The 24,955-nt window shown below is 43.1% G+C and overlaps 1 protein-coding gene across 6 annotated transcripts in view; it reads left to right on the top strand.

Annotated features, from left to right (window-relative positions):
- LOC139661459 (DNA repair protein XRCC4-like) overlaps positions 1-24,250 on the top strand; it is a 39,803-nt gene extending 15,553 nt beyond the window's left edge. For 5 of the 6 annotated variants that reach the window (XM_071539892.1, XM_071539894.1, XM_071539890.1 and 2 more), the window contains 5 exons: positions 11,888-12,054; positions 12,725-12,901; positions 19,047-19,147; positions 23,026-23,158; positions 23,939-24,250. In XM_071539892.1, coding sequence (XP_071395993.1) covers positions 11,888-12,054; positions 12,725-12,901; positions 19,047-19,147; positions 23,026-23,150 — 570 coding nt within the window. In that variant the 3' untranslated portion in view covers positions 23,151-23,158; positions 23,939-24,250. Of the gene's footprint in view, positions 1-11,887; positions 12,055-12,724; positions 12,902-19,046; positions 19,148-23,025; positions 23,159-23,606; positions 23,917-23,938 lie in introns of those variants that run through there. The other variant, XM_071539893.1, reaches the window with a different exon arrangement.
- Positions 24,251-24,955: the final 705 nt, after the last annotated feature.

The raw sequence follows: 24,955 nt of genomic DNA on the forward strand, positions 1-24,955 counted from the left end.
CGGGAATCACTTGGTGATTTTCTAACTGTAGTGGCTAAGTGCTCCAGCAAATAAAACACAGTCTGCTTTGATTCACTGCTACAACATATTGTGTGTTCTTGACACGTCTGTTTCTCCCCTGGTGGTAAGGCATCTATGTTTATTGGCCTTAAGTGCATATAATTCACAGCACTAATAAATAGGCAGAGAACCACTGAGACTGGGAGCTGGACATGCACATGGCCCATAGTGTAAAGCTAAACATGGGAGAGGGGATTCCTGTACTGGGATTCCCTTCCGGCTTTATAAAACAGAAGCACAGGAGAAACCTAGATCACCCCAGGTTCGATTTGAGAAAAATTAATTAAGGCCTTAAAAGTTTTTGAAAAATAATGGATGGCCTCAAAAGTGTCTCTCTTTCTCTCTTTCTCTCTCTCTCTCTCGCCTTCAAGGTTAAGACTCATTGCAACTTGTGCAAATCTGCATGTGTGCACATACACTGTACCTTGTATTTGATTTGATTTTCTGTCTCTCTCTCTCTCTCTCTCTCTCTCTCTCTCGCTTCTAAGATCAACACTTAACATCCTGAGGAAAACCCTGTGATGGATATTTGTGTTGATACAGCAGCAATTTTAAAATGATTTCATCAGGATTTTTTGACTTGACAAGACCATGAGGAAAAACTGAGGTCTCTGTGATGTCTAGTTTTGACCAATGGCATGTCTTACCCCAAAACGGGCCATTTTGAATCCTTGAATTTCCACTAACAGGATCTTGAAAGTCATTGAAAAGTCCTTGAATGTGCTGTCCAAATGAGTGTGGGAACCCTGGTATGAGAATTATGGCTTGGTTAAAACCAAATCGTTTCTACATCTTTACCAGAGCTCTTTGAGGTTGGACAGGCCAAGACAGTAACGATCATTTCAATAAAACAACCTCCATTTGTTGTGTTTCCAGTTTTCAACTCCATGAGGTGGTGCAAGAATACTGTTTGACTGCGGATACGCAGAAAAAAATAAAACAAAACAAAAGAAACACAAGAAAACCACAACCAGACAGTAATAAGAAAAATGACAACGGCAAAAATGAAAACAAATTGGGTTACATGTTTGGCTTTTGCAGTTGTAGCTCAAGTTTTCTTTTTGATTCTTGTCTCTGGGAAACTGTGGTATGACTGGAAGCCAGAGTCGAGTCCTGATCGCGCCACAGTGGAGACTATACCGAGTCTGATCCTCCCACTCATCTCTGCTTCACAGACAGTTACACCTCACAGTGGATCGCCACTAAATTACAGTTTGTCTTGGTGGTTGATATTTACAATATTCATGCGAGTGAACCACATCAGGCTGTTCAGACCTCGCTGCGGTCTTACCGATATATTTCACCGTTGTATTCTAGCCATACAGTCCATACAGATCCTTGAAATTGAATGCAGTATTTTTCCCCTTTGTCTGCTTTCAGGCCGCACTGTGCCATACTGTGCCCACTATTTATGGGAACCTTCAGATTATCAGCGATTGCCTGGCCGCTGTCGCCTCTCACTTCCTGCTCTTTATCTGACCTGACGCCTCTGCACGCTGGTCGAGGGAGCTGGCGGGGCGAGCTCTGTTCTCGATGCCCACACTTCCCCTACTGAGGACCCTTGACCACCCTTGTACATGCAGATGGAAAGGTTTTCTCTCTCTCTCCCTCTCTCTCTTTCTCTGCCATGCTTGCGCCTACGCAGTGCCCACCCACTCGCTTCCTTGTTTTCTCGGACAATAGTTATTTTGAGACAGAAAAACAAATGGGGCCTTGACCTTCGCTGATTTTAGGATTGAAATGACATTTTGGTCCACTATATTTTTATGATGTGTTACATGAGGGCAGCGCCAGGTCCAGCATGAAGTTAGTGAAAATGCTCCATTATAAAAAAAAACTTGATGTAGAAGTTAAACCTTTGTGTTTGAATGACAATAAAAGGCAAAGATAACCTAGATTATTGTAATAGGGGGGATATTGTCCTCTGACCCATGGGAATAAAAGGTGACTTTAGGACAGCAGCAGAGAGTTGGGCAGACTGATAAGGAAAGCTTTGTTTCCCTCCATGCCCACAATGTGTTGTGGTATCGTTTTCAGTGGGGCTGTGTTCTTTTGGCTTTGTCTTCCACACCTACGTTTCCCTCCTCTCCATGGGTTTGACCTTATGGTCTGGCTAGCTGTCTGGAGGCACACACAAACAAACGGTCAGACCACACACACACACACACACACACACACACACCGGACCATGTTGTAATGTGGCCTTACATACTGAACACAATATTTTACATGCCCATATTCTGCTAATTCTCACTTGTCTGCTGCCACAGGTGTAGAGGATGCACAGTATCGTTTTACATACATTTCATCCTGAAAGTCGATTTCTCAGGTCGTGACCTCTGCCCCAGATGACTCGCAGAGACTTATGTCTTATGTCTGTTTGTTTTACCTTAAGCGTAGGTATGTGGTGAGTGAGGCCTCCTATTATTTCCACGTACATGTCAGAGCTCTTTTCCTCTCCTTTCTTTCTTGTTATCTGCGCTGATCGTGGAACATTCAAAATGTAATTGTCAAAGCAAATTTACATATTACATATTGTTAATTTAGATGCACCAAACTTCTTATGTACAACTGAACAACTGCTATGAAAAGATTATCTTGTCTTTTTTGTGTGTGTGTGTCAGTAACTCTGTGGAAACATGTGGCAGTGGTCCTGCCCACTGCAGTCTGACTTCCCACACCTTGGCAGGAGCTGGCACTTTGTGCAGACTGACCTTTAGCTTTATCTCTGCGTCTCGGGAGGGAAGCAGATGAACGAGAAAAGAAAGAGAGAACCAAGAAAGCTTTTTAGCTTTTTTTTGTCTTTCTTTCCACAGGGAACTTCAATCAATTAGACGAAAAGAACATTTTATCCATTTCTTTAACTGAAACAGAAATGGCATGTTACGTGGCTACATTTCCAGATTTACTTACTTATTTTACTTCCTCTTTGCTAACTCTGCTAACAGAGGGAAAACCTTGTCATTATCTGGAATTCACACGTTTACTACAGCAGGTCTCCTCAGTAACAATGAATGCAAAGGCACTGAAACGCACAACTGTATGGCATAGGCAGGGTCAGAAATTAACATCCACCGAGCAACAAATGGCAGTAAAATTTGTCTTTGGCGAATAAATCAGTACCTGCCACACCGGCTGGTACCGCTTTGAGCCAATAACATTTGAATGTCTTCACATGAGTCTTCAAATGTTTGGTCTTTGCCTGTTTCTATACACAACATAGCATTGAAAATGAGAGTGGTTATATATTTCTATGACAAATGCATAGTTTTATTATTTTGGCCAGTAAAAACTATTTGTGGTAAGTGATTTTCTTTTAGTTCACAGATGAGCCAAAAAGTAAATCTGGGACACTGGGCATTGATGAATATCAGGAATCATTTCATGTTTGTTTTAATGTGTCTTGTTTCACCGATCGCAGCTTCCCAGAGAATGATTCTCGAGAAATGTGTATTCTTGAGAAACTTTAACTTCATTGTGTCATTAATTTGTGTAGTCTGACATTGCAACTGAGTCTGTCAGAGTATGAGACATACCATTAAATTCAATGGTATTGCAATTCCAGTGTTAAAGGATAAGGCTGGTGTTTTTTAATGCATTGCTTACCCTCAACAAATCCTATGAAAATAACAAAATCAACAATGCGTTTGCTCTACTCCCGTTACTTTCCCGTTTTTAGCCGTCAACCCGCATGTCATTGGCTCCAATTGTAAGCTAAAAACCTTGAAATACAGCTCACAAAGACGTGTTTTTAATCGTTTTTTTTAATACAATGGAGTTCAATGCCTGCTGGGACATGGCTGCATTGGGCACCGGCTACATGGACGAGACTTGTTGGCAAAATAAAATCATTGCTGATTTTGTTATTTTCATAGGATTTGTTGACTGTGTTGTCAATTGTTTGATTTAAGCAATTAAATAAGGCAATTAATGTTTAGTTTAACGTGTATATCGAGAAATATAAAAGACGTACTATTTGCAGTTATAGTATTTACAGTAAATGTGACGTCATGAGAAACCTGGTAATGATGATTATTCAATGTTACTATGGATTTATTTACTTTGAAATGCCTTGTTCAAGCTACAGACAGAGATGCTTTTATTTTGAAGTTTCAAGGAAATAGCTGTTCTAGTTTGTCGCTCACTTGTGTATTCAAGATGTCGGATGCAAGGTCCGCTGTTTCTCCCCTTTCATTAAACTGCAGTATGAAGGAGAATAAATGTTCAGTTTGAACAAACCCCGTTCTGGTCATTAAGATTAAGCTTCCACTACACAACATTTTGGTGCCGAAACCCGGGAGTTGTCAAGATTGTTAAGAGACATTGAACTTCGAAGTTGGAAGCTAACGATAGCTAACGCTAACAGCAGAAATGGCCGAACGCTTTGAACGGATGAAACGGAAGCGGGGAACAATCCGCACCTCAACAACGAAGCTGCTAACTCGCATGGAAGAGGAGGTGAGCAAAGATCTGCCAGACTGTGAGAAACTCCGTGAAATGCTTTCAGCATTGTCAACGAAAGAAGAAACTTTACTGGACTTGGACAAAGGCATTGAGGACGAAACGCCGACGGACGAACTGGAGGCAGAGATTGCATACACAGGAATACCAGGACCGCATTCTCACGTGGAAGGCTCGCGCCAGCAGGCTCATTCAGAAGGCACGGGAGTCTGTGAGTGTGCGGGTGAGCGATGCAAGTTTAAGTTCAGTCAGATCACCAAATCAACAGACTGTTAAGCTGCCCAAGTTAGTGATAGAGAAATACGGTGGAGAGATAAGCCAGTGGCAAGAATTCTGGTCTCAATATGAAACCGCTATTCATAACAAAGATACTGTGGAAGAAGGACAAATTCACTTACCTGAAATCCTATTTGACTGGAGCAGCAGCAAGAGCTGTAGCGGGACTTACTATGACCGATGGTGATTATGATGCAGCAATAAATTTGCTTCAGAACCGCTTTGGAAGAAAAGACATTGTAGTCAGTGCACACATGTCCAAATTGCTGAACCTAACCCCTGTGAAAAAATCTGCAGATATCGTAGCTCTCAGGCACCTGTACGATGAATGTGAAATACAGATTTGCAGTCTAGAATCATTAGGGGTTCACAGTGACACACATGGCTGCCTGCTATGCCCAGTACTACTACAGCTCATACCAGACGACATAGCATTAGCCTACACGCGCAAGTCAGATTCCAGCGATGAATGGAAGGTGCTCGAACTCATCCAGTTCCTGCAAAACGAAGTGCAAAGCAGAGAGAGAGCACTTCAGCTTACCAGACCAGGTAATACTCAAAGGGACATTCCGCCAAGTAATAGATCATTCGCTAAGCCAGCATCCTTCAGTGAAAACAGGCCTAAAAAATGGAGTGCGCCCTGCATTGCACATAGCGAGTACTGTTCCTCAGACATGTGTATATTGTGATAGTGCTAACCATAAACCAGAACATTGTCCAGATAATTCTGTGGCTGCTCGTAAAGAGAAATTGAGAAAATTGGGAAGATGCTTCGTGTGCCTAGGCCCAAGACACATAGCCAAATTCTGCAGAGTTAAGGGTGTTTCATGTGCCTTGTGTAGTCGCAGACATCACCAGTCAGTTTGTGATCAAAGTGAAGCAAAGCCAGACACTGACAGTGGCAGTACAGCCACTGTGGTGTCCTCTGTGTCCAGCACAGTGAAACTGAAAGCTAATGTCCAGAACACAGTACTGCTCCAGACAGTCAAGGTATGGACAGAGGGCCCAGCAGGGAGAAAAATCATGCGCTGTCTGTTAGATGGAGGCAGCCAGAGAAGCTTCATTCATGAGGGTGTGGTGAAAGCGCTAAGCCTACCAGTGGTGAGGCAAGAGACACTGCATCTACACACCTTTGGATCCACTACTCCTGTAACAGCACAGCGCAATATTGTGAGGGTATCACTGGAGAATGTATGGAACACACAACAAAGAGTTGAGATCGAAGCAGTGGAAACCCCTCAAGTATGCAGTGCTGTAATAAAGGTCCCTGGTTTACCCATCTTAGAAGAGTTAAAGAGAAATGGTCTGCAGCTTGCTGATTTTCTGCTAGAAGGTGCTGTTGAGCCAGAATTGTCAGTATTGATAGGAGCAGACTATTACTGGCAAGTAGTGGCTGGCAAGGTCCAGAGGATAACAAAGGCTAGTAGCCATAGAAAGCAGCTTTGGATGGGCTTTGCAAGGGCCAGTATCAACATCCAGTGTAACCGATGCCACTTGCATGCACATCAGTCTAGATGAGGACACCCAGATCTCAAAACAGCTGCATGCCTTTTGGGAGGTGGAGTCACTGGGCATTATTAATGAGCAAACCCAGAGCCCAGAGGAAGCAGAGGCTCTTCAGAACTTTGAACAGACTACAACACACAAGGATGGCTGCTACCAAGTTGAGTTACCATGGCGACCTGACAGATCAGATCTTCCGGACAACTTCAGAGTTGCAAAAAGACGGTTTGAAAGCCTCAAGAGGAGACTAAAAATGGATGCAACCTTGTACACGAGGTACAATGATGTCATACAGGACCAAAGAGCACTTCAGCGGCAGAGCAACCTGAGACTGTGAAATACTACATGCCGCATCATGCTGTTCTTCGAGAGGATAAGGTAACTACTAAACTGAGAGTAGTATTTGATGCATCATCACACGAGGAGGGCTGCCCATCCCTAAATGACTGTTTACTGACTGGGCCAAACCTTAACCCAAATCTGTTAGACGTGCTAATCAAATTCAGACTCCACCAGATAGCCTTTACTGCAGATATTACCAAGGCCTTCTTGCAGATAGCTCTAGCAGAAAAGGATAAAGATGCTGTTAGGTTCCTGTGGCTACATGGACCTCCAACCAAAGACTGTGAAAATGAGTTGCGCATCATGAGAATGAGTAGAGTGGTATTTGGAGTCTCACCCAGCCTGTTCCTGTTAGCTGCAACAATAAGAAAACATATCAAGCAGTATGAAACAGAGCAGTCTAGGACACTGGAAGCACTGAGAGAGTCTCTCTATGTCGATGATTTTATTTCCAGCTCAGGTGATGTGGATGAGGCCCTTTCAGTTACCACAACAGCAAAGGAGATTCTGTCCCATGCAGGCATGAACCTGTGCAAATGGGTGACAAATTCACCAGATCTGAGAGCCAAGTGGACAGAAAATGGAGTGGAGCATGCAACCGAAACAGACACTGTTGGAAATGTGCTGAAAGTGTTAGGGTTAGTATGGAGACCAGAGAAGGATGACTTTGTGTTTGATCTGAAGGGACTATTAGACATTTTGAAGGGCAAAGAAAACACAAAGAGAAATGTGCTGCAGACATCGGCTCGTATCTTTGATCCTATTGGTTTCCTGACTCCTTTCGCCATACAAGTAAAGTGTCTGTTTCAAGAACTGTGGGAGAGGGGAATCAGTTGGGATGAGCAGCTCCCTCCAGACTTGGCTGAGAAATGGGATCAGTGGTGTGCAGAGCTGCTGAAGCTCCACCTGGTGGCCATTCCGAGATGGTACCAAATTGAGATTCAACCAAACTCACAATCAAACTGCATGTTTTCTGCGATGCTAGCGAAAGGGCATACAGCGCTGTTGCCTATCTGCAAGGACAGAATAAGGAAGGAGAATTTGTGACAAGGTTTGTAGCATCCAAGTCAAAGGTGGCTCCATTAAAGAAAATGACTCTACCACGCTTGGAGCTGATGGGTGCCCTGATTGGAGCAAGTTTAGGGAACAATCTTCTCGAGCCACTGAACATGGAAAGAAATCAGCTTAGCATGTGGACAGATTCAATGATTGTTCTTCATTGGATACGCAGCACAGCACAAAAGTGGAAGCCATTTGTGGCAAACCGAGTGACTGAAATACAAGGTCTCACAAATCCAGAGTTGTGGTCTCACTGCAGCGGCAAAACCAATCCTGCTGATTTACCAACCAGAGGTCAGAGCGTCGAAACCCTCATCCAGAGCCAGCTGTGGTGGAGCGGACCTTTTTCGCTGTCATCAACTGATGATGCAGAGAGTGTTGATGAGGACTGTGTTGCACATGAGATGAACACTGAGCTTAGGTCTAAATTTCAGGCTGTAGTACAGTTTACTAGCACTGAACAAGCTGAGCCACTATTAGACCTAGAGAAGTACAGCAGGTTGAAAACAGTGCTGAGAATAACTGCGTGGGTGAAAAGGTTCATAGCTAATGCCCGTTCTAGTCAAAAGACTCAGGGAGAGCTAACTGCAGAGGAGCTCACTGCAGCAGAAGTGTATTGGGTGAAGGTGACCCAAGAGCATAGTTTCAACCAAGAAATCAGTCAGCTGAAATCTGGACAAGATATTAAGAGAGAGTCAAAAATCAAAGACTTGAAGCCATTCTTGGATGAAAATAGCCTTATTAGTGTAGGAGGCAGGCTACAACACTCAGATCTTACTTTCAGGGAGCAACACCCATGGGTGCTACCTACAAAACACAGATACTCTGAGTTACTAGTTCAGTACTGTCATGAGAGAGTGATGCAATATAAAAGACGTACTATTTTCAGTTATAGTATTTACAGTAAATGTGACGTCATGAGAAACCTGGTAATGATGATTATTCAATGTTACTATGGATTTATTTACTTTGAAATGCCTTGTTCAAGCTACAGACAGAGATGCTTTTATTTTGAAGTTTCAAGGAAGTAGCTGTTCTAGTTTGTCGCTCGCTTGTGTATTCAAGATGTCGGATGCAAGGTCCGCTGTTTCTCCCCTTTCATTAAACTGCAGTATGAAGGAGAATAAATGTTCAGTTTGAACAAACCCTGTTCTGGTCATTAAGATGAAGCTTCCACTACACAACAGACTGTAAGCATTGCATTAAAAACAATGCATTTGTAGGCCCAGCCTACACCAGACATTATTTATTTATTTAATTTTTAACAAATTTTTTTCTGGCATTTTAGCCTTTATTTGATAGTTCATGGTGGAAAGAGAGAGGAAAGACTGGGAGACAGAGAGGGAAATGACACGCAACTAAAGTTCAGGGTCGGTTTAGACCATTGAGCCACCAGGACGCCCCACCATGCATCACTTTTAACTATTGTCCTACTAGCACACTACTGTTGTTTTCCCAGAGGGCGAACACACAGGCAGAACAATGTAACACACAGATGACCCTCAGGTTCAGAAAGATATATGGTGTTTTACAGTGTACAGTCAGTAGGTAAACCTTTGATTTGGCCATAATAATGACTGGGACTTTGTCTTATTATACAGTAGATGTAAGTTACTAGGTTTAACAATACACTTTACGCTGTTCAGCATGTCACTGTCCCAAGCCCTCACATTATCCTTTCTTAGGTGGCTGATTTATGACTAAAAGACTTTCTACTGGAAGTACTGCTGAAATTCAGGCACATGTAGCAGAGGGGAGGAGAGGCGGTATGAAGCCTTCAAGGTTATGACTCATTGCAAGTTGTGCAACTCTGCATGTGTGTACATATACACTGTACCTTGTATTTGATTTTCTCTCTCTCTCTCTCTCTCTCCCCCCATAATTGGCCTACTGTACTGTAAAGGTACTGCATTCTTCAACCTAGGCATGATCACTCTTACACTGCAGTATGATCCAGTCCAAATTCATGATTAATTTAAGACTAAGTTAAACATAACCCACTCTCATTAGGCCTTTACTTACTCTAGTCTCACTGATTCATACAAGCGGTGGACAGTTGTGGAAGAAACTGCTTCAAGTCATGCACCCTTGCACAAACACAGACTCACAGCTGTGTCAAGTTGTCTGAGACCTACGAAGCTCTGTGTCATACAGAATCGCTCTGAGTCCCAGAGAGGAGCCTGCACTGGATCACTGTGACATCCTGATGTTGCTCTAGATTTTTATGAGGCCTTGGGAGCCTCGTCTTCTTTAGATCCTGGGTGGTCTCCTCCGTGTCCCGATTCCATTAGGATGACTTTTGTTAAATCACTGATTTCCATGTTGTGATCAGGCTGGCCTTATCACGTTTGGGACTCTTTCCTCATTGGCTACTTGGCAGTACTCAGACTGATGCCAGTACTTAACTGGGCAATCACTCAGACCATGACTGAGAAGCTTTAGAAAACTTGTGCAAAGAGATTTTTGGCAAGTTATCTGTTGTTCTGTGTTAATTTGGTTGTTGAATGATATTGTATAGGGTCATTATCACTCAGCAATCACAGTCTACAGCAGTGATTCTCAACCTTTTTCATATCAAGGACCCCTAATTTAGTCCACATTAGGGCCACAGACCCCCATTTAATGACGTTTTTTCTCTCAAACCCAAATCTGAGAACATTTTTATTGTTAGATATGATTTTGTCCATGACTATCTGTATTGTAGGTAGAGAGATAACAGTGAAACTATGATCAAAACAGTCATTCTCTAATTGTGTTAGCTTCTTGTAAATTAAATAAATGAGAAGTTTAACATTTCATCAATTTGCTGGGGACCCCTTGAAACCCCCTCAAGGACCCTGGTGGTCCCTGGACCCCATGTTGAGAAACACTGGTCTACAGTGCTATTTATAACCAGGTCTTAAATAATCTGAAATTAATGAGACTTAACCATGTTAATGTTGTTTGTGGTTTCATTAAATAGAGAATTTTAGGCAGAAAAGTTGTAGAAATGTTTCTGCAACTTTCTGCAGCAGAGAGAGAAAGAAGAAAGAAATAGTGAGAGGGAGACTACCAGAGAATAGGAATATTTGAGACATACAGCTAGGTAGCAAGAGTTGGGAAGCGAATGTCCATTCATCGCAAAGTGTTGCAAAGAGAAAACAGCTGTGTGGCCTGCCAGGACAGCATTGGCCCCGGACAAAAATGACAAGTATTTTATGAGAGCTTTTGAAGATGGCGGCTTTATTATAGTGGGTCTGCGACCCCGACGCAGCCCAGCGAAGATTTAGCACCTCACCACCTTCTGGTTTCCCAGTGCGTTATGACCAGTCCCTCTCTGTCTTTCTGTGTGTGTGTGTGTGTGTGTGTGTGTGTGTGTGTGTGTGTGAGAGAGAGAGAGAGAGAGGGTCTGGGAGCTGTCTCCAAGGCAACAGGCAAACAAAGATTGTGCGGTTTTCTGAAAATATGTTTAGAATGACAACTTTGATGAGTATATACTCATTCCAGGTCAGGCTGCCGTTACTGATTCTCTGTGCCTCAGGGTTGTCTCTTGAATAACGGCATATCTAATTCTTACTGCACACTATATACATGCACCATTTCGTCCTATATATCCCATTTCAAATTTGAGGACTGGAGTGGAATTTCCTAAAATTTAACAGACCTACAAAAATGTTACAAAATTGTCTCCATTTCTCTGTAGCCCGCTGTAATGCCTCTGCTCTGCTCCGTGGCTCCGTGCCACAATGAAAACCAAAACGCTGGATGTTTTATTAGATCTGAAGCCTTTCTGTGAGTGGAGGAGAGAGGAGACTGTCCGCTCACATGACAGTTTAACAGTGAGCACTGAATTCATCCTGTCTTTCCCCAGATAGAAAACACTTCATCATCTGAAAAGTCTCCCACTTCAAAGGAAACATGCTGTTGGATTGTTTTACCCTGCCGCTTCTAAAAAAAAATCACCATTAACCTTTTCCTTGCCCTTATTACTAGGCTACTGGAGATGATGGTGAGGTACAGATGCTTACTTATTTCACTGTTTGCATTATTGTAAGATGCTCTATATGATAACATCAACGTATTGCCTTACATCCATCCATCCTTTCATTTTCTAGCCGCTTATCCAGGTACACAAAAAAGTACACAAAGACTCATGATGAGTCTAGTCTTATTTGGTCTCAGTCTCTCTCTTTCCTCCTTCCTTCAGGTGCACTTGGGCTCTGTGGAGCTACAGCCGGCCCCGGACCCCCTGGAGCTGAACCGCGAGATGATTGGCCAATCCCTACAGCACAGCACTGATCTGGAGTCAGAAAACCAACAGCTATTGGAGGAGAACCTTAGACTCAAACAGGAGCACCGGCACATCCTCGGACAGTAAGGACACGGAGAAAAGCAGCCTCATGTTTTGCGCTGGTGGATCAGAATGTGTGCGTGTTCATGTGCGTGTAAAAAGGATTTGTGTGACGGAGAATAAGTGACCTAATTCAATAGGAAAGTAAGAAAGCCCTAAAGAATATTATTATTTCCTTAAGATGTTGGGCGCTCGTGTTTGTTGATTGTGTTGTTTGCATGCCAGCTGTTTTTAAGCACAGTAATCACCCAGAATGACATCATCATTGGTCGCCCTCTTCAGAACGCTGCGGGTTCCACCCAAGGTTGCAAACTGAGCTTGTGATTTCTGGGAACTAATTCCAATTGATTTCCTTGTATTTACTTCATTTTCAGTATGCCTGGTGCTTGACTTCTTTTCAATAGCATTTCATGTAATTGTTTATCTGCTGGTTTATTCCTTGGCTCTGGGCTAACACTTGGATTGTTGCCACAGACGGCAGATGAGAGTGGCTTACGTCTGGGCAGGGTGGAGTCATCAGCATCATCCTCTCTAGTAAATTACTCACAGAAGACAGACAGACAAGTATCTTCAGCTGTTAAATTGTGTGTGTGTGTGTGTGCATTTGTTTGCGTGTGTGGGGGGCGGGTTGGGGTGCACCTGTATGCGTTTGTGTGTCCATGTACCTGTGTGTCTGTGTGTTTCTCTCACCAGACTGGAGCAGCATGTTCAAGATAAGGAGATGATGGAGAGGGAACTGTACTCTCGTTTTGTCATGGTGTTGAACGAGAAGAAGGCCAAGATCAGAGGCCTGCAGGATGCCGTCCGCCAGCTCCAGCAGATAAAAGACCAGCAGAGAGATGAGGAGGGGAGAGAAAGATCAGCAGACAGGTTTCACACAGCTCCCACTGCTTCAGTAGCCTCTTCTATGTCTTTCCAGCCTTACCAGTTTCAGATTCAGGATCCAATGAAATATCTCAGATTTTGTTCATTTCCCCCCTTTTCTGTTTTTTTTTTTTTTACATGGTGTGGTATATTGATCACATAATTGTTGTATGGTAAATATGCGTACTTATGCTTTTTGGACCGCTGTGAACACGGTCCTGTTCAGGTGTTGTAAGCGCGCATGCACATTGATCCATCATTGCAAGTTATATAATGAACGCTACACCTGCGTCCGCCTCGTTAATACACTACAGAAACTAGCGACGAGGATAAAACTGACGTTTTCCTTGCGGGGAAGGAGAGACACTCGGTGTCGGTAATAGTGAGTACGATGGCCCTGTTTGGAAGAATTGACGAGTTCAAGCCAGAAAATGAGCAATGGTCGGCGTACATTGAGCGGCTGGACCAGTTCTTCGAAGCTAACGACATAGCTGAAGAAAAGCAAGTAGCCACGTTGCTAAGTGTAATGGGCGCAGCTACTTATGGACTTTTGAGAAATCTAGTGCAACCCAGTAAGCCAAAAGACAAAACGTTTGACGAAATAGTAGCCATTCTCAAGGAACATTTTGAGCCAAAGCCTTTATTGGTAGCGGAAAGGTTTCGTTTTAACCGGTGTAATCAAAAAGCTAACCAGTCAGTGGCGCAGTATGTAGCTGAGATGAAGCAATGCGCAGCTAACTGTGAGTTCGGTGCGAACCTAGACTCATCACTACGAGATCGGTTCGTCAGTGGAATAAGAAACGAAGCCTGCCAGAGGAGACTACTCTGAAAATGATCTCACTTTTGCTAAAGCTTTTGAGATTGCCCTCAACACGGAGACTGCCGACAGAGACGCATGTCAGTTGAGAGGGATGGAGAGCGAAAACGTCGGGGCAGGAAGCGTTCACAAAGTGAGGCCACAGGGAACCAAGAACTGCTACCGGTGCAAAGGGAAAAATCACCAAGCAAACGAGTGCCATTTCAGAGATACCAAATGCCATAACTGTGGCAAGACTGGGCACATTAAAAAGGCTTGTCGTTCCAGGACACAGACAGAGGGTGTAAGGAATTCACAGGGCAGAGGACGGCAAAAGAAACACACTAAATATGTGGAAGCTGAAGAAGACACAGAGTTAGGGGTGTTCACCATTTTGACTGTGAAGATGCTGACCTGTATAAAGAAACATTCTCTGTAGCTAATGTTGATTTAGAGATGGAAATAGATACTGGGGCTGCAAGAAGTGTCATATCACAGGGAACATACGGAAAGAACTTCTCACATCTGCCACTGCAGAGAACTAAAGTTGGGCTTAAAGCTTATAATGGAGGTCGCATTCCTGTATTGGGGCAGATTACAGCTAAGGTGGTCTATGAAGGTCAAACAGTGGATTTGCCACTTTTAGTTGTTAAGGGAAATGGATCAACACTGTGTGGCAGAAATTGGCTAAGGCTAAACTGGCAACAGATAAAGTATCTGAATGAAACAAAGTGTAGGTCACTTAGTGGAGTGCTGGATAAATACTCAGAGGTGTTCAGAGAGGAGTTGGGGACTCTTAAAGACATAAAAGCCTCAATCATAGTTAAACCGGATGTACCTCCTAAATTTTGTAAACACAGACCTCTCCCAATTGCTATGCAAGAGAGAGTAGAGAAAGAGCTCAGGAGGCTGGAGGAAGCTAACATTATATCTCCAGTTAAGCACAGTGAATGGGCAGCACCAGTAGTGCCGGTGGAGAAAAGAGACATGTCACTCCGCCTATGTGGGGATTATATCAACACCCACAGGGGATTGTTTGTGTATAACAGACTTCCTTTTGGAATTAGCTCTGCACCCTCCATATTCCAGTGGATTATGGAAAATCTGATGAAAGACTTACCAGTGGTAGTTTTTCTTGATGACCTGCTCATTATGGGACGCTCAGAGATGGAACATCTCCACAGCCTTCAGAAGGTCCTACAACGCCTTCAGGAAAATGGACTACGAGTGAAACGCTTTAAGTGTGAGTTTGGCAAAACTCAAATAGAGTACTTAGGCCATGTACTGGATGAGCATGGCATTCACCCTTCAAAGGACAAGGTAAGAGCTATACAGGAGGCTCCTGCTCCTACCAACATCAAGGAGCTCCAGGCTTTCTTGGGACATTTTAATTATTATGGAAGATTTGTGCCACAGCAAAGCACAGTCTTACCACTACTGTACAGACTGCTCAGAGGACATGTGACTTGGAAATGGACTGAGGTAGAACAGGTTGCTTTTGTTAAGTGTAAAGAACTGCTGACTAGTAACCAGGTTTTAGCCCACTATGACCCCAGTCTACCACTCACCTTAGCATGTGATGCCTCTGCATACGGCATCGGAGCAGTTATTCAACACACTATGCCAAATGGGGAGGAGCGACCAATTGCTTATGCCTCCCGAACACTGTCCCCAGCAGAGAAAAAATATTCTCAGATAGAGAAGGAAGCTCTGGGACTGATATATGGTGTAAAGAAATTCCACCAGTACTTGTGGGGTAGACATTTTAACTTAGTGACTGATCATCGCCCCCTTCTGACACTGTTTGGTGAGCACAAGAGTCTGCCTACACTGGCTGCTGCACGCATTCAGCGGTGGGCAATTCTACTATCAGCGTATGACTACCACATTGTCTATCGCAAGTCAGAGGAGCACAGTAATGCTGATGGACTTTCCCGCTGTCCTTTGCCTGAGACCAGCGACACAGGAACGGCTGTGACTGCAGCTCTAGTCCACTCACTGCTGGTAGAGCATCTACAAGGAGCACCGCTCAACGCCACACAAGTCGCAAGGACGACACGCACCGACAGTGAGCTATCTCAAGTGTATAAGTATGTCATGGAAGGCTGGCCTAACCAGGTAGAGGAACACTTGAAGGTGTTCTTCACAAAGAGAAATGAGTTGTCCACAGAGCAAGGTTGTGTCCTATGGGGGACCAGAGTCATCGTACCCTCAAAGATGAGAAGAGCAGTGTTAAAAGAGATTCACTCTGGGCACCAAGGCATAGTGAAAACAAAAGCCCTAGCTCGCAAATATGTATGGTGGCCAAACCTTGACTCTGATGTGGAGCAAATTTGCAAGGAATGTGAGACATGCCAGCTGGAACAAAAAATGCCTCAGCGGGTTCCACTGCACCCATGGGAGTTTCCAGGTGAGTCAGAAGAGAGTCGGAAGAGACTGCACATAAACTTTGCTGGACCCTTCCTGAACAACATGTTCATGATTGTTGTCGATTCACATACGAAGTGGTTGGAAGTGTTTCGCATGTCACAAATCACCTCTCAAGCTACCATTACGAGGCTGAGGAGACTGTTTGCCTCCTTTGGTCTGCCTGAACAAATTGTGACAGACAACGCTACCACATTCACATATGAGGAGTTCCAGACTTTCGCCAAGCTGAATGGAATTCTGCACACCACAAGTGCCCCGGGACATCCAGCAACTAATGGTCTGGCAGAGCGATATGTACAGACGTTCAAGGCAGGTATGAAAAAGCTTGCTAACACTTCCCTGCACATTGAGGACAAGATTTCACTGTTCCTGTTGCAATATCGGACGACGCCTAACTGCACAACCGGGCAGTCCCCAGCAGACCTGTTTCTACACAGACACGTCTGGACAAGGCTGGATTTTCTTAAGCCTTGCACCAAAGAGACAGTGCGTAAGAGACAGTATCAACAAAAAGACCGCCATGACCGCAGTGCTGCAGAACGGTTCTTTAGTGTGGACGACGCTGTATATCTGCGTAGCACTGTGGGAGGAGGTCACAAGTGGATTCCAGGGTTGGTGGTGAGACAGACAGGCCCTGTATTGTATGAAGTCAGAGAGCAGGACTCCGATACAGTACACAGACGCCATGGAGACCAGCTGCGAGCTCGAGCCATTGCTGAACCTGATACAGATGGTACGGAATCACATGCAGAACAGGTTGATGTTAAAGACTGCAGCAGTTCTCAGGAAATTGTTGACTCTACTATTCAGACACCAGAGCTCCCAGAGCCCGAACCCGTGGCTCTGAGGCGCTCAACCCGAGTGAGTAACCCACCAAAGCGATATATGCCATAAGACTGTATACCACTGCAGTGGACTGTGTCTATATACACACACTCGGACAGTCTGAACACTCATACCTTATACATGAGGAAATGTTGAAAGAAAAAATGCTATTTGAGTTAAACTGAGGCCATATATATTTTGTTAATAATTACCAGACAACTGTTGTTCAGTTAAGAAAAACATGTTTATTAATATTTCCAGTGTTATATGAAATCATTTTAGTTGGATGTTATTCTCAGCTAAAAGGGGAGATAATGTGGTATATTGATCACATAATTGTTGTATGGTAAATATGCGTACTTATGCTTTTTGGACCGCTGTGAACACGGTCCTGTTCAGGTGTTGTAAGCGCGCATGCGCATTGATCCATCATTGCAAGTTATGGCCGAGTAAAGTGAATGAACACTACACCTGCGTCCGCCTCATTAATACACTACACATGGTTTACCCATTTTTACCATCAATGTAAGTCTGTGTATATAGTACATTACATTACAGGAACTCCTTATCCCGAGTCCAGTGAAATGCTGGCCAACAGTTGTTGCCCTGATGCATAGACATACAATACTAGATTGCCCTTGGCACTGGGGGATTTACTTTCAGTATTCACCAGACACAGTATTCATGGCTTCTTACTGTACCTCACTAACTCCAGATGATGCACTAATTCCCAGGTTAGGCTTATTTTTGAATAATTATTCACAGCAGCTTCTGACTTTACAGCTTCTTCTTTTCCATTGATAACTGTTACTTCAAAATTTTAGTATCATTGTTTCAAACCCACATGGATTTTGGACACATAGAAACAAGCGTTCATGCAAAAATGCAGCTCCAGTCCCCATACACACTGCCATGACATTTTCTCTTCATTTGCTGATGATTTTGATTACTGATTTATAAAGTTATATTATTTCTACAGGAATTTCCCCAAAGCCTCTGTTCTGACGCATTCTGTGTATGAAATCCAGTTCTAAACTCAATCATGTCAACTTATAAAAACACATTTTTTTTTCTTCTAAATACATGATGTTGGTCTACTTGTGGCTTAGAAGTGTTTCACACAAGTTATCAGTTTACTTTGGCGGCGTCGGCGGGGAGGAGTTACTGACAACTCGTTTTGTGCTCGTTTCATTTAGCGAGCACTGTAACTCACAGTTTTTCAAGCACTTAAGTCTCTCAGTCTAGTATAAGCGAATGGCGCTGCAACATTAGCTAACTGTTTATACTTCTATCTGATTATTGAGGCAACGTTTCTAACTGTTTCTCCATTCAGTTTCTGTCAGCACAGACACAGCGAGACTCAAAGCAGCACAGATGTGCTGTGTCATAGGTGCATGGACTCATGGTCATTGTAGTTCGCTAACACACTTTCAGTGGTTGACAGCATTAAATCTTGATTGTCTGAAAAATACATTAGTGAGAATCGCCAGCTTCATGCATCATGCACTTGAAATTAATCCAAAACAAAAATTTACTTGGCGGGTTGTAAATTTAACTGGGTGGGCTGCTCAATTATTAACAATACTCAATGTGACACCAGCTATAACTAATTTACTGTATGGCAATCGGATTCTTGACAGAATATTGGTGGGATAAATTCATTTGAATCTCAGGTAATTTTCCTCGTTTTTTTCAGGTCATTGTCCTTTTGTAGCTGCAAAGTGAAATTTTGTGTCTAAGCAGGCCGGGCCTGTCAGAACTGTGTATGTGTTTGCCACACCTCTGGCATTTGCAGAGCACAGACGGTGGCTAATTTCTGTTTTTACAAGCCTGTTTTATATCTCCCGTCATTGCAGGCCACATGCGTATGAATGGAAGATTTTACTCATAATCGTTCTTTGTGTGTCTGGCTGTGCCGCTGTCCCTTGTGCTCAATAATATAAAATATTGAAAGATGATTACCAAGAGGCTTTGCCAGCATTGTAAAGTGAGATATTGTCTAATGCGTATTCACCAGTTAGCTCGGCTTCTCCTCTCTTTGTTCCCACTGTTTTCCCACTTTCTCTTCCTCCCTCACTCTCCTTCTTTCATTTCTTTCAGTGGCAATGACGCAACAGAGGGTGAAGATGGCAGTGACAACAGAAACGAAGAGGCAGTTCAGAGCATCACCCCATCTCAGGATGCAACTATCCTCATCACAGGTGTGTGTGTGTGTGTGTGTGTGTGTGTGTGCGTGTGTGTGTGTGTTAAGAGTGCAGTTTTTATCAGAAGGAAACTATTCTGGCACACTGCAAATTCTCTCACGTACAAATCAAGTTGCATCAGGAGGAATATTTGCATATTAGAAATGAATAATATAAACAATATAAATAAAACTAATGATAGCAAATTTGTGATTTTTCTAAAAAATAGTGCTGAAAAATATATGATGGTAAAAATCTTTGTCTAAGAATTTATTGCAATAGCAATGTTCACCAAAAAAAGTCAAATGGGTTTTTCATAGTCTGAATTGATAAAGCTTATCCCTCTGTATCTCATGGCCAAGTTCAGGCAAGTGTTTTTGTGTTTGTATGTAGTAGATTCTACATCATGAATCATCTCCTTGCCCTCTCATTACTCAGAATGCAATAACAAACACGGGCCTTTCTCCAGGCATAAGGCCCAGCCAGACCAATGCACATCATAATACATGATGAGATTTGGCATTCAGCTGTGTGTGTGTGTGTGTGTGTGTGTGTGTGTGTGTGTGTGTGTGTGTGTGTGTGTGTGTGTGTGTGTGTGTGTGTGTGTGTGTGTGTGTGTGTGTGTGTGTGTGTGTGTGATATCACGGTGTAAGCTATTGGTGGGGTTTGGTTAGGATTCTGTTCATGGGATAATGACTGTAATTCAGCATAAATGAACTAATTAAAATGTAAACACAAAGCCACCTAAACACACATACATCAGTCAAATGGGGTAAAGCAGATGGGGCCAAATAAGGTAAATGCTGTATGCCTGAACATGTGTTAGGTTCCAGGAATTTGCTTAAAAATTGGATGGACTGCTGTTATGATTCCAGCCACCCATCCCATCTGTTAGGATCATGATTACTGCTGTCAAGAGGGAAGGTTTTGGACAGTCTTCCCCTCTTGTAGCAGGCTACTGTAAATTTGGCATAGGGTGCCGTTATAGAGATTTACTGTTACACTGACACACTATAAACACATTTAATTCCCATATTCCACCATTGCCCTGTGTACAGCTTTAGCATATCAGGGTGTAGCAGGGTGTGTAAGTATTGAACATGGCACATGTTCGCCCATTCCCGTTACTCCTTGTGATGTCATAGGTCACAATGTGACTCAGTAACGATGCAGACTCTTAAGCGAAACTCTCTCAAGTCTTAGTTTTACTCAAGCTGATTTTACTGTCCAATAAACTTGACAGTTGAAAGTAATGGATTATGGAGGCAGGGGGTTCAAACCCTAACGCACACGAACAGAGAATATACCCTGGGGTAGCTGGGTTCTGGGAAACACTTGTCAGTGAGTCATCAACCCACCCAATGAAGTCCACTGTGATTGTTTCAACACGGCTGGCCATGAGGTGGTCTTGCACTTCGTGCATCATGGAGAGCAGGCGTGATGTCACGTTTGCTGAGTCATACCCCCCTGTACTACAGCGCTGCAATCTGCTGGGGTAACCACACTGCCTGCTCTCTCAATGGCCCTGTTTGTTCAGAGCCTAGCTCAAGCCCCCCCCCCTCCCCCCAAGAGGATAATTCACTTGCAAAACACATTGATGTTGTAGTAACATCAGCAGGTCCGAACAAAGGCTATCAGCATATGTCTCCACCGTGACGTGTGTTGTCTGCTGTTATTTGTTCCTCATTTTCTGCTCTCTCTCTCTCTCACTCTCTCTCTCTCATACACACACACACTGCCGCCCTCCCTGCTCTTTCTCCCACCCTGGCTTCAGAGAAGATGGATGAGGGTTGTAGATTGTGCTCAGTATGGGTCTTGGCCTGAGTACTTTATTTGCTGTCCAGAAAGCCTCTTACACAGCTTACTGGTGTTTTCAGCGTGTTCATGAAAATGTTTTACCTACACTCTTTAAGATGCTGATGATATGACCCTCTATATAACTGGTGCAAGAGAGCATGGGTTAGGTTAGACAGAAAGCAGTGGTGCCTTGGTGAATTTGGCCCTGTTCTCTTAATATTCTGGCCTTTTTGACATTATGGGTGCGTCCCCAATATTATTTGTGTGTGTGTGTGTGTGTATGTGTATGTCTGTGTGTATGAGAGACAGTTTTTGTGTGTGTTTCTGGTAGTGTTTACACTAATTCAGCCATCCGACAAATCCACAGTCTCTGGGCGTTTCTCTCTTGGCTATAAGCAGCGTGGTGGAAACAGGCCATATTCTCTTGCTGATGGTTGTTATATTATGTTAATGCATGCCTAATGCATTGTTAGTCCCCCTTGTTTATATTGTCCAGTCTGAGTCAAATAACCCCTGCAACCAGTTCAATCGCAGCCACCTAAGTTCTAAGGACATGAAGCATTTAAGCCTTGAGAGAGTTTGTCTCCAGTTGTATTTGTCCATCTGTCACTACTTGTTCACAGTAATCTACATTGATGTTAACAATTACAGTAAACTATGCTTACTTGACGTGCACATGCTTGATGTGCTTTGATTTCTGACCTCACTGATATTCATTGTATTCTGCGTGGCAATCCGCACCCATCTGGCACTTACAAAGTATTTACAAATACAGTTTGACTCAGATCTGAAGCTGTGTGTGTCATTGCATATTGATGTTTACATTTTAACCTTTATTTGCATTTAGGAACACACCCAAATTTGACTATAATGGTTGTGGGCTAACACAAGTCTCTGTTGACATACTTGACCCCAGTTAACCCTTGTGCCTCTGGTTGTGTTTTGATTATGCTGGGTGCCTGATAAGAGAGAGTAATGACAAAGCAGAACTGGAGACAAAAGAAAAAGAGACTCTCTCACTCTTTGACCTTTTCCCTCTAGGTTTAGCATCTGATAGTGACAACACAGGAAGCACATCTGTCACAGAGGGGTGACTGAAGATAAAAGAGAAAGACGACGGAGGAGAAGGTGTCGGCTGTAAAGAAAGGAGAGAGACAGTGTTGCTTTAGGAATGAGGGAGAGTCTGAGAGGGTGTCAGCGCCTAGACAGGAAAAGGAGTAAAGGAAAAAATCATGCAAAGGCCTTCTGTGTGACAGTCAGATGTAGTGAAATATCAGACTCAATATGCTGTTCATCCATTTTACATTCATCGTCCACATAGTACTTTTTGTTTCCTTATCAGTTCAGGTGGAGTCTTAGTGACTCATTTATCTAACACAAGCGTTCAATCTGTTGATCTTTGAATTGGAATAGGCTAGCAGCAGTGTTAAAGGGCAAACAGGTGTGTTTGTATGTCTGTCTGTCTGTATATAAATGTATATTGTATCCAAGTATGACCGGGCTTGTGTGGAATGCCAGATCTCTTTTCCAGATAAAGGTCACAAGACATCGGGGTTGTCCGGGGTCAGAAAAGGTTATCTGAGGTAAAATGCCCTCAAACTGCCACAAATGTGCCACAAATGACACTGATGAAAAATGGGTTTAACCAAGAAATTGGGGTCAGTGTTTCATTTGGGGGGATGAAGAATTTGGGTTTTGGTAATGAAACCCCCAGTTATCCCAAGGATTTGGAACAAGACAAGACCTCAGTGTGCAGGCAGTGACAAATATTTGATGAACGTGCTGAAGAACATGCAGTCCAGCAGCAAAGGATTTATTTTGAGGCCATGCGACTAGCAGATAACAACCTTGATGTAAGCATGAATGAATCTCAGAGAAAACATCATCATAGCCCTGATGGGAACACTTTTTTACACAGTAGTGTATTGTTTCTCTGAAGTACTGAAAAGGAATGGCACCATTAAAACTGTGCTGACTCAAAGTAGGTGTAAGAAGGAAGCATTACGGCCAAAATTACAAAACATGGACTTACAATATATCAGAGGTGGTTTCACAAATGTGTGTGTTTGTGTGTGTGTGTGTGTGTACATACTATGCAGGCCGGAATCTGGTGTGTCAAGGCATTTCTATGGACCACAGTGTTTTTGACAGTGAAGACATACAACCTAGACGGAAGCGTCGACTGCTTCACACCCAGAGCCCAGAACCCTCCGAACAGGAATAAAACCACAGGTTAGTTTAATAATGAACACACATAGTCACAGCATCACCATTATATTTGGCATCATCGTTATTCATTTTAGCACTTTTTTGTTTCCCCTAAGTTACTTTTATTTTCTGGGTCCATAATGACATTTTGGGGTTCCTCTCTTCACCTCTTGGTACATGACTTAGAACTTAACACAGGAGACACAGGAGGAGACTGGATGGGAAAATGCTAGAGGGAAACAGGTTCTATATTGCAGATTTTCCAGCAGCTTATAACTGAGATAGTGTCAACATAATACACAATCTCTCCAGTGTTGTTTCAGTTTAGGAGTAATCTATTCCATGTGACCCTAAACCAAAGTTAAACATCGATGCAAGACATTCATTAGAAACCTAGGGCTCTATGGTCCTGTGAATCTTTTTTTTTTTCTCAAACTCCATTCAGTTGTTCTTTCTCTGTCATTTGTTTCAGACATTCAGACTTCTGACTAACTTCACCGCAGCAATTGATGTGGATTGCCCTACTGAATTTCTTAGCTTTTTTTTCGTTTCCCCCTTTTTCCATTAATGAATGTTGCTTCATCATTTTGTCTTCATCACTGACCTCACAGCAAGCCCACAACGATTTTTTCTGACAGACACACACAGCATGCCACAAACTCAGCTCCCATGTACTTTTTGCATGATTATTTGTTTCTCTTCCTGTTCTTATGGTATTGATTAATTACTCACACAAACAGAAAAACAAATAATATATTATTTCTCCAATGGCTTTCCTAAAACCTCACAATCCTTCGTTTTCAGCGGTGTCTCCTATACTGAATATCCAACTCAAGCATGTTGTGAAGTCGATCTGCATCAGCAGCTCCATGTTTTCTCATACCGAGCCACTAATACAGAATGCCCCCCGGATTCCTGGACCCTTGCCCTTTAGGACTGTGGTTGGGCTCACTGTAACCACACATCACGAGACTTCACACTGGTACACTACTGCTACACGAAGAAGAGACTGAGAAGTAACATTTCTCGTGCTGGCTGGGTAATCCGTTGTATTGTGTTTCATTGTGTTGTGTGCAATTTGCCTGCTGTCAGAAAATGATTAAATAAATATTTTGATACCTAAGTTCTGGTGTACATCCTCAGGTAAAATGTTACATTTTAAATTGCACTTGTGTAATTTGTGTTGCACTGACATAATAATATCAGTTTTCCACCCTTAGATTATGTTGCAACTAAGCGTAATATGGAAAGTTGGTTGATCTCCTCTCCCAAATTTGTTGCAGTGACACTTCTTTTGAATCGAAGAACCTCATAACTTCCTCCCACAGCATACATCTGGGTGTTGGCCGGCGAATAAACAACACTTCAAATTACTGTAGAAGAGCTCAGCAGTGCAGCTTGGTCCAGCTATGTGTTGACGGCAGTAGCCTGTGCGCTCCAGTAAAAACACACATCTCATCATCTCTCTCATTTGCACCCTGGCCCTTGCCGTCCACCTGATTTCATTTGTTGTTGACCCCTTATTTTTTTCTCATACAAATAACATGAGCTCCTCCAGCAGAGTACAGAGTGTTATACTGTACTGTATTTCCCAAAGTACAACCCCAGATTCAGGAGTAAAATATTCAATTTAAAATGTGATGTGTGTTACATTGGCACAGCTAATATATTACCACTCACTTTCTCCCCCTCTCTATTCCCTGGCACTTTTGGTTTTCATCTGACACTCATCTCTTTCTCCCTCTCTTGTTTTTATGCTGTCCTTCTCTCTGTCCACCCCACCCTCTCCCTCCATGAATAGATGACATCCAGGACTCATCA

The sequence above is a fragment of the Centroberyx affinis genome, unplaced genomic scaffold, assembly GCF_046629955.1.
Source record: "Centroberyx affinis isolate AG114_WGS23_722 - 3 ecotype Tasmania unplaced genomic scaffold, CSIRO-AGI_Caff_v1 ptg003531l_1, whole genome shotgun sequence".
Taxonomy (NCBI): domain Eukaryota; kingdom Metazoa; phylum Chordata; class Actinopteri; order Beryciformes; family Berycidae; genus Centroberyx; species Centroberyx affinis.